Source organism: Macrobrachium nipponense, chromosome 19 (genome assembly GCF_015104395.2).
Source record: "Macrobrachium nipponense isolate FS-2020 chromosome 19, ASM1510439v2, whole genome shotgun sequence".
Classification (NCBI taxonomy): Eukaryota; Metazoa; Arthropoda; class Malacostraca; order Decapoda; family Palaemonidae; genus Macrobrachium; species Macrobrachium nipponense.
Window position 1 is genome coordinate 27300979 of NC_061088.1, and position 18327 is coordinate 27319305.

The window sequence follows — 18327 nt, forward strand, 5'->3', positions numbered from 1 at the left end:
TAAGAATGAGACTTACTTCTTTGCCATGGACGGTGGATTCTGAAGGTTCGGGTTCCCTGTGATACATAGTGGAATCGTCCAGTTGGACATCCTTGGATTCCCTTTATATAAAAAGAGAGCGGGTAACAACACAGCCCAAAACATGATAACTGGCAAATAAATCCAGCTAAATTCTCATCTAATTTCAAGAAAAAGTGTGAAAGAATATTCAATGACCGTGACAGCTTCCTAATACAAATAGATAAAATCGGGGGTTTAAACTGCGCTAATTTATGTATGTGAAATGCGCCAGCAATTCTTCAACAGATAAATCTTTGTATTTTGTGCCTACTGCTAAAGGATAAATGTCCATTGACCTGTATAGCTGTATAAAGAGTAAGATATTTATTGTTCCAGTGATTAAACATAAGTTCATTCAAAAGGCTTCAATTACTCAAATTTCTGACATTTATGAAAATTACTCTGTAACTTTTATCAGTTACCTTTTATAGTTGTGCTTTTTATATTTTAGTGCTAAACTGATGATGTTAGTGGATAAGAGTTTCTTTGTCTCCATACTGAGTTGAAGATCAACTAACAATGCCTAAGAGCTCGATAAATGTTTGCTAATATTACAATACTACAACTATTTCTACAGGATTCGTATGCGCAACTTAAAAGAACGAAAATGCATGCAAGCAAGTCTAACATAATAAAAACACAATGAGCTGCAATAAAATATCGTTAATGCAATGAGTTTCACCTCTGGTCTTAATGAAGGAAAAAAGTAATACAATCAGAGACAACACTGTGTTAAATCAACCAATACCAAATAAATGTAACATGTTGATCAAAATCTTTTCTGTTTTTAGTGTAGAAGGGTATCCAAACTACTCTTAGGGAAACTTGGAACAGATACGGAAAATGGGGATGATATAGTACTGGGTTCTGTAAAGAAATCCTTCAACTTGGGTCCTGTGAATTTTCGGTAAGAACAAATAAACAAAAACTGACATAAACACAATATTCACGAGCAGGAAGTGGTACAAAGTGTTGTGTAGACTTTTTTGAGTGCATCAAAATTTCTAGAATCCTAATGATGTCTGATAAAAGGACAATCAAAAGGGCATCATATAATTGTGAATGCTGACATTCAAGTGAAGTGTAGTAAACTGAAATGTTGTTTTAGCTTCATTTATAAATGCTCGTAAATACAGTCGTAAATAATACAAAGAAAATCATATAATCAACCCAAATGAAATAAAAGTTTCAATTCAATCAAAGTAATAAGAACCATCGAACAAATATGCTAATAAAATAAGAGAAATTAAAACCAAAATAAACATGAAGACATAAAAGTTGGAACCAGAAGCTCACACTGGAGAGCTCTGCTACATTAATTTCTTCTGCGGCCTTACAACCAGATGCGCCGCCTTCGATGAATGAGATTCTTTTTTTCTTCTGTCGAGAGTCAAAACGACCGTTAGTTCCTATCATGACACGGTTCTAGGAGGCCACCTGATCAGCAACCAACTCTCCCAGGTCAATAGCTAAGCCTCTCTTCTGAGTCAACAGACATCACCCTCAAGTCTACTGTTATCTCATTAAATAACCCTCTTGTAAATCAACAACTCATTATTTTAGATTGACAACTCTCTCACGTTAGCTTAAAAACCTTCCTTGATAGACTGAAATATTTACTTTTTGTTTTGCATCTGTTCTATAAAAGTGAGGCTGGGAAAATAATAGGAAATTTCAGATTTCCTAACATTACAAAAATGTGAATGAATGAATTTCTGTGTGAACGATATTCAATTCCTTTATCATCTCATATTTAAAAACCTGTTCGAAATTTTTATGAGAGTCCATCAAAAATAAGCTCATCTGATCTCATAAGTGATTAGTAGGTGTTCAGGGTTGCAGATCAGGAGAAATCCTAGAAGAAACGCCTTCCCCAGAGAAAGTCAGTTGGTTCTTCATTGTCAGGTTTCACAGAATTCTCTAGATTGCTGCGGAGTCAATGGGTCTCTAATTTGGCAAACATTTCAAGCAAAAGTCTAGAGTGACTGTCGGTTCATTCGTAACCTACTCGAAAATTGTCTCATGAATATGGTACAGTTCTCGTTCATCGTCACATTTCACGGAATCCTTAGTCTCGCTGTAGTCAAAGGGACTCCAGGATGTAAAGTTTCAGGGAATCTTGTAGTCTTGATGGCAAGTCAAGGGTACTCAAACTTTGCAAAAAACTCAGTGTCAGGTCTTGGAAAACTGTCTTACATGAATATTATCAGGTTATAATGTTTGAGTGCACTTCGCAAAGTGGATGTATACTGAATTCTATGTACAACTGTGCTTTGTGAATTCTGAATTAATGAAGGTACTGCATACAAAAATGTCAAGGCGAATCGTAATTATGTAGTCACTGTCCACTTATACTTTACATGAGTGCAAAAGTAAAAAAATGCTGATTTCACAAAATCATGCATAGATGGAGTCTGAACCATTTTTTCAGACACGTATGTGTCAAGATGTTTGGTCAGAACAGCGACTCCCTTCTTGCATAAATTCAAACAAAAAGATTAGTTGTCTTTGAAGAACTGTAACCTAACAATTATATTCCATTTTCTTTTTTAACCAGATTGCTAACATTATAATACAGTGTTGAAGGTGTTACAAGACAAAAATGTTTCCTGACACAGGAATCGTTGACACTGAGATGCTCTCAAACTTGAATATTACCATGATCAGTTTTGCTTGGTTTAAAAAGGCTTGTACTGATTCGAATTTGCCACGGAAGTCCATGACCAGACAACGATTTGCAAAATGTATGAGAAAATTTCCTAAAATGTTTACTTTAATTTATATACTCATACTGTACATCACATAATATGGTATTGGTTGACAAACTGTCCACCGACTATTCCTGTTTTTGTACAGTGTTTCTATGTGCGTGAAACTATAATTTTAAATGTTAATATGACTGTGCATTAGTGAGCAAGTAAGTGAAATTATCTAAAAGAAAATGTAGAAAGAGTGAGCTAGACTTCTACACAGATTAAATTGTTTTTATGTCCCCAAGTTCCTGTAATACAGTTCTTAGAATACCTTACTGTTTTGAGATTTTATGTTTCACTATAACTTCCATCATCTATTATACATCATCAGATACAAAAGCAGTTTTTGGTACAGTATGTAGAATTTTAAATGAATATAGCAGCTCAACAAAGTCCGGATTTCACACTGAGATTAGATTCTTCCAGAACTGAGATTTTGAGATTTTGCTTTATTATGTTTCTTAGGAATAGCTGCAGCCAATTATATGAATTTACTGTAATGTAGTGTAACTGTACGAGGAGCTACTGTATAATGTGACACTATGCTTTTTACGGAAGGTGAGATTACCCCCTCAAGATAACTTGTCGTTCCTGAGTGAATAATAAACCGTCAAAATACAGCTGTGTAAACCAATCGTAAGAAATTTCAGAGCAAAAGCCTTAGATATTTAACTGAATGCTCCAAATTAAGAAATTACTAGCTCGTAGAAAGTAAGAGAACTACAGTACTAAAGCATAATAAAAGTAAATGAGACAATGACACTTACAGAGATTCTTCATAGCGAGATGCCATTCCCTTGGCAAGTGAATGTCTGCTTGCTTGCTCGACTGGCGATGCAAACATATGTCCTTCCTTATGACGACCCTTAATCCTCTGTGTGTTCTCAAGCTGATGGGAAATGAATGAACATTTGTGCATCAATATTCTGGGTGATCCCTTGCCTGAGTCTTCTTGAGAATTCCATAAAGATCATTTCCAAAACATTATAACTCCTTGCTAGGGATAAAAAAAAGTAACAACCTAAATATAAATGAAATAGAATTTACCAAACGATAGTGACTTCTGTTGTATTAAAGCCAGAACTCTTCATTCTGCAAGCTTTTGGCAGTAATAAAGACAAACAGCATGAAGACTTACCTCCTTAATCTTTTCGCCAGCATTTTTGCTTCGGGCCAATTTCTGCCACTCTGTCTCTTCAGTCTTATCAATTGGCCTGGCCATGTATTCACCAAACTTAGATTCATGGAGGATTGAGTATTCACTGTCAATCCTCTCCTCAAAGGCTCTGTCCAGTTCTGACTCCTGCCTCTCTTTCTGGTAACTCTTGAGGTCATAGTCATACCAGGCTACAGAGATACCAAAAAAGTTAATGCCCAACCCTCCCGCCAGCACGGTAGGGTGCATGCGCCATACCACCACCGATTTCTGGCTAACAGGACACAAGATACTAAAAAGGGGGGTTGATCAGACAGGGTATAACGACCAGGGATGTCTGGTGCAATCTAACGGAGTGACTGGAGGAACTCTAAGGGAAAGATTTTCTACTTTTTAAATCTAAAGGTGATAGATGCAGCACACAGGTATTGCAAAAGGTGACAATACTTCAGTTACATAAGGTAAGAGCACATGTGTAATCATGAATATTTATATATCTATATATATATAAGGTGTGACTGTACATTTATTACAAAAGCTGATGTACTGAAGAAAACATTATATATACTGGAGCTGTTTACAAGTGAATGGATGAAGAGAACGAATTTCATATTTATATATATATGCAATCTGATATTACACTGGCATGTACAGTTTATATATGAACAACATGCAATGGAGACAAACATGAAGTCGGAAGAATAGCATACACAAAAAACGTAAACAATATCAGAATATAGTATTAGAAAAACCAGGGGCAAGTAGCAAGGCCTTTGTGAGTTATCATCTTGGGCCCATTTAGTAAATGTATCAACTAGTTAGATAAAATGTAAGAGGTTGAGGGAAGGATGTGGGAAGAACTAAATCAAACAAAGCTATGGAGAACACAAGCGTTTTGAACCAAAGAACATACCCTTTAAACCCTTACCTTTAGCAGACTTACCAAATAATAACATTGAAGAATAAATGAAGAAATAAAAAGGGGAGGAGGAATGTGTTTGAGGGCAATGATTGTTAGTTTCAGGTGATAAATCTGCATAAAAATACATTTCTGGTGTATTATTCTTGATGCGTTTTCATTATACACAAAGGTGAGTGTAGCTTAAAATGTTGTTAGAGCAAATGTACAGCAGATTTTGTGACAGCATAATTGTCCCCATCTGAATTTCCTGTCACATCAAGTAGTACAAGTGATTTGGAAACTCAGTTTCGGATGATATTATCAAGCACCCTTAGCTTTTGCTAACAGGAACCACCATAATCAGGATTCAGAGGAGGTAATCATGTCTGATCACATGAATATTTTGTATAGATTCTAATGAAGAGTGCTTAAGAAGCATAAGCTTAATGTAGGCCTCCGCTGCTACAGTATCAGCACCCAAACGTCCTTAGTAAAAAAAATATCTATAAATCCTGAAAGAGAAGGTATTACTATTACTAGCTGTACAAGCAGCAGTTTTTACCTAGAAGCGATAGAAGAGCATGAGTGGAATGTCCCAGGATCTTGACTCTAACAAGTGACCCATAATACAAGATCACCAATGGCTATGTAATTCTTGTATATGGGACTGTTAACCGCAAGACCCAAGAATTAACACCAATAGCCTCAAGCAAGGAATGCAACTTACGTTTAGGAGAGCTCTTGAGGACTGCACGATAATCATCTTGCCTAGGCTTCACTGTGAGGTCACAGCTTGCATAAGCTTCACCAAGAGAGTTCTTGCAGATGACTTCAACCTTACCATTGTCGTACTGACGAGTCTTGGGAATGTCTAAGTGGAACATACCATCATACCAGATCTTGAAACGGGCACCCTACATTGAAAAGATAAGGAATACATGTTAGTTTTCAGCACAGCCACAAGAAAAGTTTCCTTAGAGGTTAATTATGCTTTATGATGACTAGTTTAAATTCAGTTAGAGAAGAATTTTCTTTTTTCACAAGGATAAAGATAAACTTTTCCTGTACACTGATAAGAGACTTACTAAATAATCTCATAAACTGGAAAAATATCCTTCATATAAAGCAAATCAATCAGATAAGTTCCAACACAACACAAATGGGCTCTCAACAGGCATAACTTTTAAAATGCATGACAAACATCAAATGACAATAAACTCAAAATAACTATCATGGAGTTTTGCTTATCTAAAAAGATTTTGAAAGCTTTCCTTTTCTTTTGAATAAAAGTCAAACTGAATTTTTGCAATAACATTAAAACAATAACTTACGCTCATGGCTGTGCTGCCATTGACCATCCACATGACTCTTGGCTTAGGATGACCTGATACGCGGATACTGAAACGAGCCCAGTCTCCTTCCTGTACAACTAAGCTCTCTGGCTTCTTCAATACGTCTGGCTTCACCCGAGGCTTTTCCTCTTCAGTGGCAGCATCTGGGGCCCTGGAAGAAAACGAAGAGCATTTTAAGAACTTGTATCTTTAAATTTACTTGCTAAAGAAAATCTTAATGTATACAAAAAGGCATTAGTTATTACTGTGATATAAAACATTGCTTACTGTTGCCAGGAAGCCTCAAGTTCTCTGATCTTGTCAAGAGAATGCATTCCTTTGGGAATCTGAGAATCATAAATGACACCTGGACGTCCTTGAGCCTTGAGGGTAGCTCTAGTTTCATCCATACCCCACTTATTGGTAGCTCTGCAGAGGTATTCACCAGAGTCTTCACCAAATACCCAGTTCATGATAAGAGCAACGTAACCAAAGTCATAAATGGGGGTAAGGCGATTCTCTGTTGAAGAAGAAAAAATAATTATGATCTCAGTAATGTACAGGAATTTGCTACTATGAATCTCTTAAGAATTAGAAATAATTTTTGTTTTCAGGTTTTATTCAAATGAATGTATACGAATTTCACTTGTTTTAGTTTTTTAACAATCATTACTACCGTAGTGACAGTATAGTCTACTCACTATATGGGAGAGGACGACCATTGAAGAACCATTCAACCTTCATGTTGGGATCACCAACTGGAGCTAACTGGCAGTCAAATTTGCATTCTTCCATTTCTTTTAGGTCCTTGACATCTTTGATGTGTGTGACAAAACGAGGAGGCTGCCTCTTCTCAGAATCATAGATATCCTCTGCAGTGAGCATGACTTCCTTGCAGTACTTCTTCAAGGTTTCCTCCATTTGTGAAGCAAAGTCTTGTCCAGTCTTCATTCCCTTTGGAACCTGGGACTGAATAATCACAAGCTGGCTTGCTGTTGAAGTAAGAGAGAAGATTAAAATTCACATTGTTCATTCTAATAATGTTCAGATTTAAACACTTTGAGGTCAATGGCATTAAAATATTAAGAAAAAGTACCTCCTCATTGATTATATTAATTTTCAAAGTAGTAATATTACTACCGTTTACATTTTTCATATTTTTGGTATAGATTAAAAATACAGTAACTTGAATTTTCAGATTGAAGCTATTTTGAGCATTTTGTATTTGAAAAGTGATAAACGTTAAAACATTGTTATCTACCAACCTCTAGATTTCAAAGTAGCTCTTGTGAGATCTTGACCAAGCTTGTTTACAGCACGGCAAGTGTATTCACCGGAATCTTCAGCATATGTATGAAGAAGTTCCAGTGTGACATGACCAAGTTCAAACATAGTCCTGAAGCGATGACCACTCTGTAAGGGTTTGCCATCCTTGTACCACTCAATGCGAAGGTTGGGATCATTACGAGGCTCTACTCTGGCCTCGAAGAATGCTCTCTCACCTTCTTCCATCATTTGGTTTTTAATAGGAACTGTGAATCTAGGAGCTATCATTTCGAGATCAGCTTCATATTTCTCTGTCAATGGACCTCGTTCCAACTCCTTGAGCTTTTCAGCTGTCATTCCCTGAGGAAGTTGTGTGCTAAGATCCACACCATGCTTAGAGCGAACATTCATAACGGCTTTGGTGGTGGCCATTCCCCATTTGTTGGTAGCACGGCAAATGTACTCACCACTATCACGTGCAAAGGTCCATTCTAGATCAAGCACAACAAAGCCAAAGTCATCCATCATATGTACACGAGAGCCAGCTGCAAGAGGCATTCCATTGTGGAACCACTCAATTCTCATGGAAGAATCACCAACAGGCTCTACTCTGCAGTCAAAGTGAGCTGGTTGACCTTCAACCAAATCGTTGATGTCTTGTAGATCAGTAACAAACCTTGGTGGAGCTGGTTTTTCTTCCTCTAATGGAGCTGCTTCCTTCTTGTACATGCTCTCTTCAAGCTTCTGAATAGATTCTGTGCAGTCCTTGTACCTCTGTGTAGCCTGAGGCTCTAGAATAATTGAGCTCTTGCTAGCAACAACAAGCTTGCATTCAACAGACGCTTCACCATGCTTGTTGATTGCTCTGCAAGTATAAGTACCACCATCTCTGCCATAACAATTGGCCATTTCAAGGATAACATATCCAAAGTCATTAATAGTCTTGATGCGTGAACCTGCTGAAAGAGGTCTTCCATTGTGATACCATTCAACACGAAGGTTTGGATCACCTACAGGGAGAAGACGACACTCGAAATGAGCAAGCTGGTTCTCTAAGATCTGGACATCCTTTGGTGTTGTGATAAACTGTGGAGGTTGCCCAGCATCTGTTGGTGTTGGCATATCAGGTGACTTAATCATAAGGCCTTCAAGCTCAGCAATTCTTTCCATGCCCTTCTGCATAGATTTTGGTAACTGACTTTCAAGAATAATAGACCTCTTACCTTCACATTTAAGATAGGCCTTCGTTACAGCCTCACCAAAGTCATTGTAGGCTCTGCACATATATTCACCAGAGTCTTCCGGATAAATTGGAGATACCTCCATGATCACAAAGCCAAAGTCACAGAACTGGCGAATGCGAGAGCTATACTTCATTGGCTTGCCATTCCAGTACCATTCCACTTTCAGACGAGGATCATCAGTGGGAACTAACCGAGCTTCAAAGTGTGCGTTTTCACCCTCCTTCATGCTGTCGATATTACTTAAGGGAACTGTGAATTTGGGTGCCATGCCTACCCTCTCAGCCATGGTAGAGTCTTTCCTCATCCAGGCTGAATCTTCAAGAGTCTGGAGTTTCTGAAGTCCGCCTGCCATTTCCTTTGGAATTTGAGGAGTCAAAATAAGATTTGTCTTGCTTAGGCACTTCAGATTGGCAGATGTCTTGTCTTCACCTAGCTTATTAACAGCACGTGCTTCATAAACACCTGAGTCTTCTTCATAGCAGTACAAAATGTCAAGGATGACAATACCAAAGTCATGGAAAGTCCTGTAGCGGTGGCCAGAGGGCAGTTTCTTTCCATCCTTGTACCACTCAACAACAAGGTTGGGGTCATTTACAGGCTTTAGGCGAGCTTCAAAGTGAGCGCTCTGGCCTTCAACTAATCTTTCAATGTTGGAAATCTGAGTGATAAACTTAGGTGGCTCAGCTGCTGTAGGTGAAGTAACTGCCTTGAGATCAACCTTATGACCTTCAAGTGCAGCAATCTTATCGAGGGAACCAGGCTGGAGAGAATCAGTGTAGACTCCACCCATGCCATGACAATTGAGGAATGCCTTGGTTGTATCTTCACCGTACTTGTTGGAAGCTTTACATAACCATTCACCAGCATCATGATTCTGCAGGTAGGCAATATCCAGCACAACAAATCCAAAGTCACTGACAGTCTTGATACGAGTAGCATTGCGCAAAGGTTCACCATTATGGAACCATTCAACCTTCATGTTAGGATCACCAATTGGAATTAGGGTGCATTCAAAGTGGGCTGAGTCTCCATCTTTAAGGCCTTCCAAGCTCTGGATATGAGAAGTGAACTTGGGTGGCTGGCCATGAGCACGATCCACACATTCAAACTTGACTGAGCATTCAGCTGTGCCCCACTTGTTAGAAGCACGGCATGTGTAAACACCAGAGTCCGAGATCTGAAAAAGAGTTCAAGTTGCTATAAATGTTCTAGAATAGTAATGAAAGCAGTACTTTATTAATAACTGCGATAACTCTACACAAACATTAGAAAACTGACGCAACTCCAATATTCGTCAATTGTATCAAGATGCTTACTTAAAAGAAAAAGACTTACCTTAGAACCAATGATCTCAAGGACAACCATTCCAAAGGCATACACAGTGCGCACTCTATGTGAGGCCTTGAGTGGCTCACCATTGAAGAACCATTCAACTTTCATAGACTGATCACCAACAGGAGTAAGCATTGCCTCAAAGTGAGCAATCTCACCTTCTTCAATGTTGTTTAGATCCTACAAGCCAAAATGAAAGAATATTTAAAAAATAAATAAAAACCAAACAAATCATAACAATTTAGAAATTTCATCTAATATTATCTCTGGTAAAGAGAATTAACAGAAACATCACATCTTGAAAGTAACTTCATTTCAAACACTCAATAACAGCTCCTAAAATAAGAAAATTCCCTTTAGCAGCTTTTTCTAACCTTGAATGGTACAGTAAATACAGGTGGGTGACCTTCCTCATCAGGCAGTTCACGATCATCACGGCGCAGTTTGTTCTCCATACGCTGAAAGACAGGATTTTTTAAAAATAAAAATTATATAGGAATAAATATATCTAGTTTCATCATTTAACCATGAAAATGCTGCATTTGTCATTAACAATAATTTTATTTGACAAAATTCCACTGTCAACAGAATTCCAGCCAACAAGAGGTGTTCTTACATGAATGGCTTCAAGTCCAGCTTCTCCAGCAGGGTGCTGTGTGTCTTCGATAAGGACATCCTTGCTTCCCACCACAACTGTAGTTGTACAGTATGCTTCTCCAGCCTAAAATGAGTAAGAATATATTATCAGTCTGAATATTGTGATATATACAACGTCTGGTAAATATAAAACCACAGTTCTGCATATTGTTGATTGACTGGTTATGTGTTTTAAGCCAAATTACAATTAATACTCTACCTTGTTGAAAGCACGGCAAGTGTAGATGCCCTGGTCACGTTCATAAGCATCGCTAAGGTCAAGGGTTACCAGACCAAAGTCATAGCTTGTCTTATAGCGAGAGGCCTGCTCCAGGACCTTGCCATTCAAGAACCATTCGATCTTCAAGTCAGGATCTTGCTTAGGCTCCACATTGGCCTCCATATGCAAAGCCTGAAAGAAGATGGCACGTAACTACATATTCAAGTTTTTTCCTTTTAACTACAGTACTGGTATGAATATTTATCATCATTTCACGACCAACATTTTTTTATCTATGCCAATTTGCTTTATCCACTTTTTTTTTTTTACTTAGGGGATGAACTGTCCAAAAATAAAAAGGAACACAAACCTGGTTCTCATTAAGAGAGAAGTTGGTCTGCAGAGGCCTGACAAAGAATGGTTTGGGGAAGGTGACTTCCTTTTCAGACATCTGCCTCTGGTACTTTGCCCAGTAGGCACGCTCAGCCTCTTCAACCTGAATGAAAGAGAATGTCGTCTTCAATTTCCTGAATAAAACATATTTTACACACTCAGTAGACTATGCATTGTGTTTTTGTTACTTTTGCTATGTATACATTATTTAGAACGCTCTTACTAAACTTTTTTTTTATTGCTATCCTTGTATCATTTTCTACTTCTGCTCACCTTTTCAAGACCAGCTCTGCCCTGCGGATGCTGGGTGTCGAAATAGAGGTTAGCCTTGCTCAGACACTTGAGAGTGCCTGTGGTGGAGGCTGAGCCCTTGGAGTTAGTGGCGCGGCACATGTAAATGCCGGAGTCTTCAGCATAGCAGTGGGTGCAGTCGAGAGAGACAAACCCGAAGTCATAAGTTGCGGCATAGCGGGAGGCGGCCTGCATTGGCTTACCATTGATGAACCAATCTAAAGGAAAAAGATGCTTTTAGGGATAATTCTAGCAACAATTATTTGTGCACGAATTATGATGTTATATTTTTTAAATTTTCATGTCTAAAATTTTTTCTTTTAAAAAATACAGATAATAGAAATGTCACTGTTCCCTTACTAAGAAAAATAAACCTATACATTACCAATCTTCATGGTGGGGTCACGAGAAGGTTCGACCTTGCACTCAAAGTGAGCCGTGTCACCCTCACGACACTCAACGTTGTTGAGGTGAGAAATGAACACAGGAACATCATAAGTAGGCTCTGCAGGAGCTTCTGGGGCTGCTGAAGGTTCTTCAAGCTTGGCAATCTTGGAAAGAGCTCCTGGATGGACAGACTCACCAATGAGCCAATCACGGTCTGAAAATTGTAAAGAAAGATTACATTTTAATTCATTCCGTTGCAATGTGAAATGGAAGTAACAAGTTTTTTTATATTTACTAGAAGTTTATCTAGGAAACAGGTTTTGAAGTGTATATAAAAAGAACCAGGTTTTCAATGTTTGCCATCAATACTACTATTTACCAAAGATTTCTGCAAGAGCAAAAGAAAGCCCCCCCCCCAAAAAAAAAATAAAAAAAAATAAAACGGACGTTTTCTAAATATTGAGCCAAATAGTTCCCACATTTGCTTACCGAAGACCTTGATGTTGCATGTGGACACAGCTTCTCCCACTCGGTTAACAGCCTTGCAGGTATAGATACCGGAGTCATTTTCACGAAGGCCAGAGATCTCAAGAGTCACATGACCGAAGTCAAATGTGCTGCGAACTCGAGTACCTAAGGAGTCGAAAATACGATTAAGAATTGATTAAGAAGGAAATGAATCTAACATATGGATCACACTTTCTTGTGTTTCTAAAGGTCTTATTACTGATTTGATGACGCGTACTTGGAAATATTTTTCTTTTTTATATAAATAAACATTAAAGAATATAGTAAATTCAGGTAAATTTGATCCTACCAGTGAACACAAAAAATACTGAAACTTCTTTTGATAAAAATCTTTACAAGCCCTCAATTTCATACAATGGAAAATTGTACATACAGTAATATTTTTTATCTGCAAAAGCACCTGCAAGAAACATTTGCAAAAAAAGCCTCGGCCACTGTGACCAAAAGCTAACACATACACTGGATGCATACATAAACATCAAAGGCTGATTCCACATGCAAAGATTCAGTCAACATGCAATATTCCCTTTAATTGGCCCTTTACCAAGCCACGAAGCCATTTCACTGAGTGATACGTTTTACTACAAGCCACAATATTGTTTATTTCACATTTTCTATCCCCAGAAGATTTACGATACATGCATAAAATAAAATTTAATCCAAACAACATTTTAGCTGCCGTTTGGCATTTTCCAAATTGAGAAAGAAAGGGGCTGTAGCTAACACCAACCCTAAAGCCTTGAGTAGATGAGAATAGGTCAAACATAAACCATTGCATTTTTCTTATATGAAAGAAAGGCGAAATTATCCTTTATTCCCTCGCCGAAGCTTTATCTCGGTGACAAGACGATTAACCAGTGCCTCTTTGTATTTAATGTTACATTCTCACAAAACACTACTTTTCATCCTTAGTAACAGATTTGCACAGTTATCTGCATGGTAAATAATCCCCAAGTTCCTGATAAATATAGAGAATCACAAAAAGGCACCGGTTAACTGAAAATGAGAGCCTCTGATAGATCACCTTGGAAGAGGAAAGCGAGACAAACACAAGTACCAAGTACCCAGCCATGGGAATGAGTGTCCCCGATAACAAAACAGGTAGTATTTTGAAGCAGGCATTTATTATCTAAGAGAGTAGGGGGATTGACCCCTTCACGTTGCTATGTATAGAGAAATGGGAGCGTTCCTTCACCAATTATGTATATTACACAAAATGGAATAAGTTGAATGAATAATACCTTCGTTGTAGGATCCCACTATGCCTCCAGGACCTGACAAGATCATAAAGAAGATAACGCGAGGTGTAGTGAAATGCCGGAACTAATTCAAGGAGTTGTGGGGACTACACTGTGTCTATAGCTCTAGCAATTGGACACTTACAAAAAAGGAAAGTTATATTAAGCTGTGCTCTAAGTATTCCTTTGCATCTAAAAGAGGCAGGGCGTATAGTCCTTCTTATAATGAAATAATAAAAAAGAGAAAACGTTACGTGTATTTTCATGACCGCCAAATATCAGATTAGTGTACCACTTTTCTAACTTCTCTTTAGTAAAATGTTGATGATACCGAATACAACAAAAATTTAACTCAACTTTATAGAAAATAGAGCACACCTTATAACAGAGAAAACAAATAACTTAGTCAGAACTGGTGCCAAATGTCATCATGAGCGCAAACTATCATTTTCAGTTTATGAACCCTTGGGAAAAGTTTTACTCTTTAAAAGGAAAGTTGAAACTGAATTGTAAAAGGGCGATTTTTCATGGCATCAGTTCTAACTGTACCCAATGAAATAGGACGATAAAATCGTAGGAATGGTGGAAAAGCTAACTTGTCAACCTCCAACTACAACAGACTAATAGGCCTACCGTGCATCTGGTATTTATGTGTTTACCCATATTTTGTCGACATCCCAAGGAATAGATTTGTGTACTATGCCATCTGCATTTAACAGTAAATGTAGATGTATCCAGGTAAGTTTTAAGCAGATATTAACGACGCTAAATATCACCAGATTTAAACAACGAAACTGTCTGGTAATGTGAGAAATCTCTGTTTCAGCAACAACCACACACATAATCTCTGCAGCTAATGCCGTGAATATTAGGCCAGTTTCATAACTTGATGTTTGTATATGTTGGTAGTTTTATTCCATTTGTTATGTAATTCATTGCAATGAATGGGAATGGGTATTTATTTGCATTTTCATTTAATGGGTTTTTTACAGTTTGTAAAAATCTGAAGACATTGAAGCATCGACTAGCAAACTTGGACATCTCACATACCAAGTTCAGGTAACACACTAATCTAAAATGCTTTTTTAAAAGTTCAAGGTCAACATTTTAGAAATCCCACAAAAGATGAGGCAATGCATTAGACACCATTTATAATGCACACGCAGGTAAAAGAAGAATTTAAACAAAATTATAAAAAAACAGTCATTCCAGAGAAAATCTTGAACATAACATTAGACAAATGTCTTTTAAAGTCACTGTTTACTATGAATGCTAAAAAGGACAAAAAAAATGTTATGACAGAAAAAAAATGAATTAAATGTACTATTCATCTATAAACTCATCCGTGATTGAACATTCTCTAGCTTAACAGTGACAAGAATCCAAAATAAAAAGTTTAAAGAAAAACACTGACACAATTAAAAAACGAAAACACGGGTCTTCAGACCACCAAATTTAGTAAACGACACATCAACCGATTCGTCACTTCTAAAAGCTTGATAAAAAAGAACAGTTACCAATCGTTTTAGTAACGAAATAAAGCAAAACCACGTTCTAACAAAACCTCCTTGATTTTTTTAATACCTGTGGCCAGCTGGATGCCATTCTTGAACCATTCGATGCTGAGGTGGGGGTCGTGGGCGGGCTGAACTTGGGCCTCTAAGCGTACATTGCCAGCTTCCTGTGGAGTCATGAGGTAGAGTTTTATTGTCAAAAGTCTCAAATCAAGCTTCAGATGGTATAAAAGTGAATACAAGAAACATAATCCAAGGCCTATGTAAGTAAAAATTTACTATGTAAAGCACTGCATCTCATTTAATTCAACTTGCAAGTAGTTTGTTAAGCATTGCAACTCTTCAAGGTATCTACTGGTTTTGATTTTCTAAAAAAATATATGCTTTAGAGATGAATAAAAAAAATGATTCCACCTGATTTCGTAAATAATATTTTGGTTTTAACATTACAGTAGCCATTTCTCGAAGACATTCACTCATATCTCGTAAGTTCCCAATAAAGTAATAATGAACACATTTACCTTAAAGACTAAATAATTAACCAAGTAATAAGGCATATATTTTACTTAAAAACTAAATAACTAACCAACTTAACGAACTAAGTAAACAAATAAGAAATAAATGAAACACATGCCTGGAGGCGTTCGTGGCTTTCCAGATGTTTGGTAAACATTGGAGGCTCCAGGGACTCGGGTGAAGTGGGCGTCTCTGGGACCCTGTTCCACTGAGTTTCCCTGAGCTTGATGGTCTCCCATCCGGGATGAAGGGCGTCGCCCAGAATGCTGTCCTTAGCTAAAGGGAGGAAAGAAGGTTACAGTTATCTGGGAGAGTCAGTGTTAATAAATGGAAAATAATCCAACAAATTGCTTATGAACTAAAGGACACAATCTTCTCTCTCATATAAGTCAACAATTCATTACCATGGAAATAACCTTACAACAGCTCTGAGTTTACTGTTTTGGAGCACAGACTTTCATTAATGTTGTCCAGTATATACTTCAAATACTGCTTTTAGCTAAGGCAATTGTATCATTCACTTTTGAAAACCCAAATACTTTAGCTGCCTAACAGAACACACAGCGCCGTTTAAAATAATTTCTTACCAACAACCCTGGTTGTGCAAGAGCTGACTGCCTCTCCAGCATTATTGATAGCTTTGCACATGTAAACACCAGAGTCCTCAGCAACAGCCTGCAAGATGTCAAGGGTTACGTAGCCAAAGTCCGCTGTAGTCTTGAACCTTGAGCCTGTAAGAACAAAGAATATTTCACTGTTAGATGAAAGAGCCTATGGAAAGAATAGAAATTTAGATACTAGCAAACCTTCACAAAAAAACTGGACGGGGAAGTTCCGTTTTCATGTCCACCATATTAAAATATGGCAAATAAAATAAATAGAAAGGTAACGACAGGTGATATTAAGCTTTCTTAACATATCTAATAACTGTATTCCCATTCATCTTTTAATGTACTTACCCATCTTGAGTTCGACTCCATTGCAGTACCATTCGTATCTCATGCTGGGGTCACCCACAGGCACAACACGACATTCATAGTGAGCACTCTGTCCCTCCAGAATTTGGGAGGGCCCGGTCAGCGTGGAGGTGAAAACAGGCTTATCATAAACCTGGAAATTAAATTAATACAAGTCATTAAGAACAACGCTAAGAATTAATTTGCTAGGAGGACACTCCAAATAACTAATTTGATACAAGATATTTTTAAACATAAAAATGCTTAGAACTTCAATGCACTGCAACAAACGAAACAATATATATATAATATATATATATATATATATATATAGATATATATATATATAATATATATATGCTGTTTACATAAATAAGGGAAAAACTATTCACAATTTGTGTTCAACACCTCAGACCTCAAATGTCACATACCAACAAATGCATGAGAGATACAAGGTAATCGTAAAATGACAAAACGGAGATAAAATGATTGCGCATTTCTACAGCTGCAAATAATATACATCGTAAGATGACATACCTTATCACCCTCATCTTCCTTTCCGACCATCTTGCGTTCCTCCAGAGCCTGGATCTTACGCATACCCTCTGGATGCTGGCTGTCAAGCTGGATGTTAGCATGGGCTGAAAGCAAAATACATCAGTGCAATGAATCCTGACCTGAATACAACCACTTATGTTTTCATAATGACACTGCTAATCTCGGCATTTCTGATTCAAGTACAATGATAAACCTTCCCTGAGCATTTCCAAAATAACTGGCGAATAACGAAAAGGGTTACAATATAAATAAATATGCAAAAACTAAACGAAGGTTACTTAACGAGCGTTATTTCAATACCCATTATACTGTTGTTTATATCTTTCTACATTACAGGAACCATTTTTTCATCTATATTAAATACAATAATACATTTGTCCTGAAACTTCCCCTGTTCTATAACTTTCTCCTTTGAAGGAATATTTACACCTATTTTAATCTTCACCGACGATGACCACAGTCGTTGAGACGCCACTTTAAGTAACAAAAAAGTCAGCTGGTTCAATACTCACATCTAATCTTAATGGAAGCAGTAGTGACGGCTTCACCGAGGTCATTGTAAGCACGGCACATGTAAATGCCCTCGTCATCGGCACGTACGCCCGTGATGTCAAGGGCCACGTAGCCGAAGTCGTGGGTACGGTTGATTCGAGAGCCTGTGGGAGAGAGAGAGAAATTCGGAATGAGAATCCCTTGCAAGCGGCTCTTGAAAAAACAGATATGGGAAACTTCTTTCATTTAAAGACAATCTAAACAAAACAAAATGTGGGTGTTTTTTACAGATATGAAATCATTTTTGAGCCAGTGATAAAAAGCTTTGAATAAGTTTCATCTTGATAACTCTTATTAAGGCACTGGCATCGTGTATTCATTCATTCTGAAATGGGATAAATTAAGCCAACCCAAAATTGTTTTAAGGAAGATAGTATATCTAGATAATAATTATTTTTTTATAGATAATAAGCAGTACATGCGGAGTATCACCTAATACATAATGCCAAATTTTAGAACTATATACCAGATTGCATTGGTTCCGATGGAATGCTT

The 18327-nt window shown here is 37.5% G+C and overlaps 1 protein-coding gene across 1 annotated transcript in view; it reads right to left on the minus strand.

Annotated features, from left to right (window-relative positions):
- The window catches only part of LOC135215403 (titin-like), a 206828-nt gene that overhangs the window by 123611 nt on the left and 64890 nt on the right, over nucleotides 1–18327 (minus strand). Inside the window, 23 exon segments of the mRNA XM_064250008.1 lie at nucleotides 17–101; nucleotides 3581–3702; nucleotides 3952–4160; nucleotides 5598–5784; nucleotides 6202–6373; nucleotides 6490–6721; nucleotides 6903–7193; nucleotides 7467–9888; nucleotides 10047–10223; nucleotides 10418–10501; nucleotides 10660–10764; nucleotides 10900–11091; nucleotides 11270–11395; nucleotides 11566–11801; nucleotides 11969–12184; nucleotides 12460–12603; nucleotides 13740–13772; nucleotides 15321–15417; nucleotides 15885–16042; nucleotides 16354–16497; nucleotides 16726–16876; nucleotides 17260–17363; nucleotides 17793–17936. Of these exon segments, the coding sequence (XP_064106078.1) occupies nucleotides 17–101; nucleotides 3581–3702; nucleotides 3952–4160; nucleotides 5598–5784; nucleotides 6202–6373; nucleotides 6490–6721; nucleotides 6903–7193; nucleotides 7467–9888; nucleotides 10047–10223; nucleotides 10418–10501; nucleotides 10660–10764; nucleotides 10900–11091; nucleotides 11270–11395; nucleotides 11566–11801; nucleotides 11969–12184; nucleotides 12460–12603; nucleotides 13740–13772; nucleotides 15321–15417; nucleotides 15885–16042; nucleotides 16354–16497; nucleotides 16726–16876; nucleotides 17260–17363; nucleotides 17793–17936 (5831 nt within the window).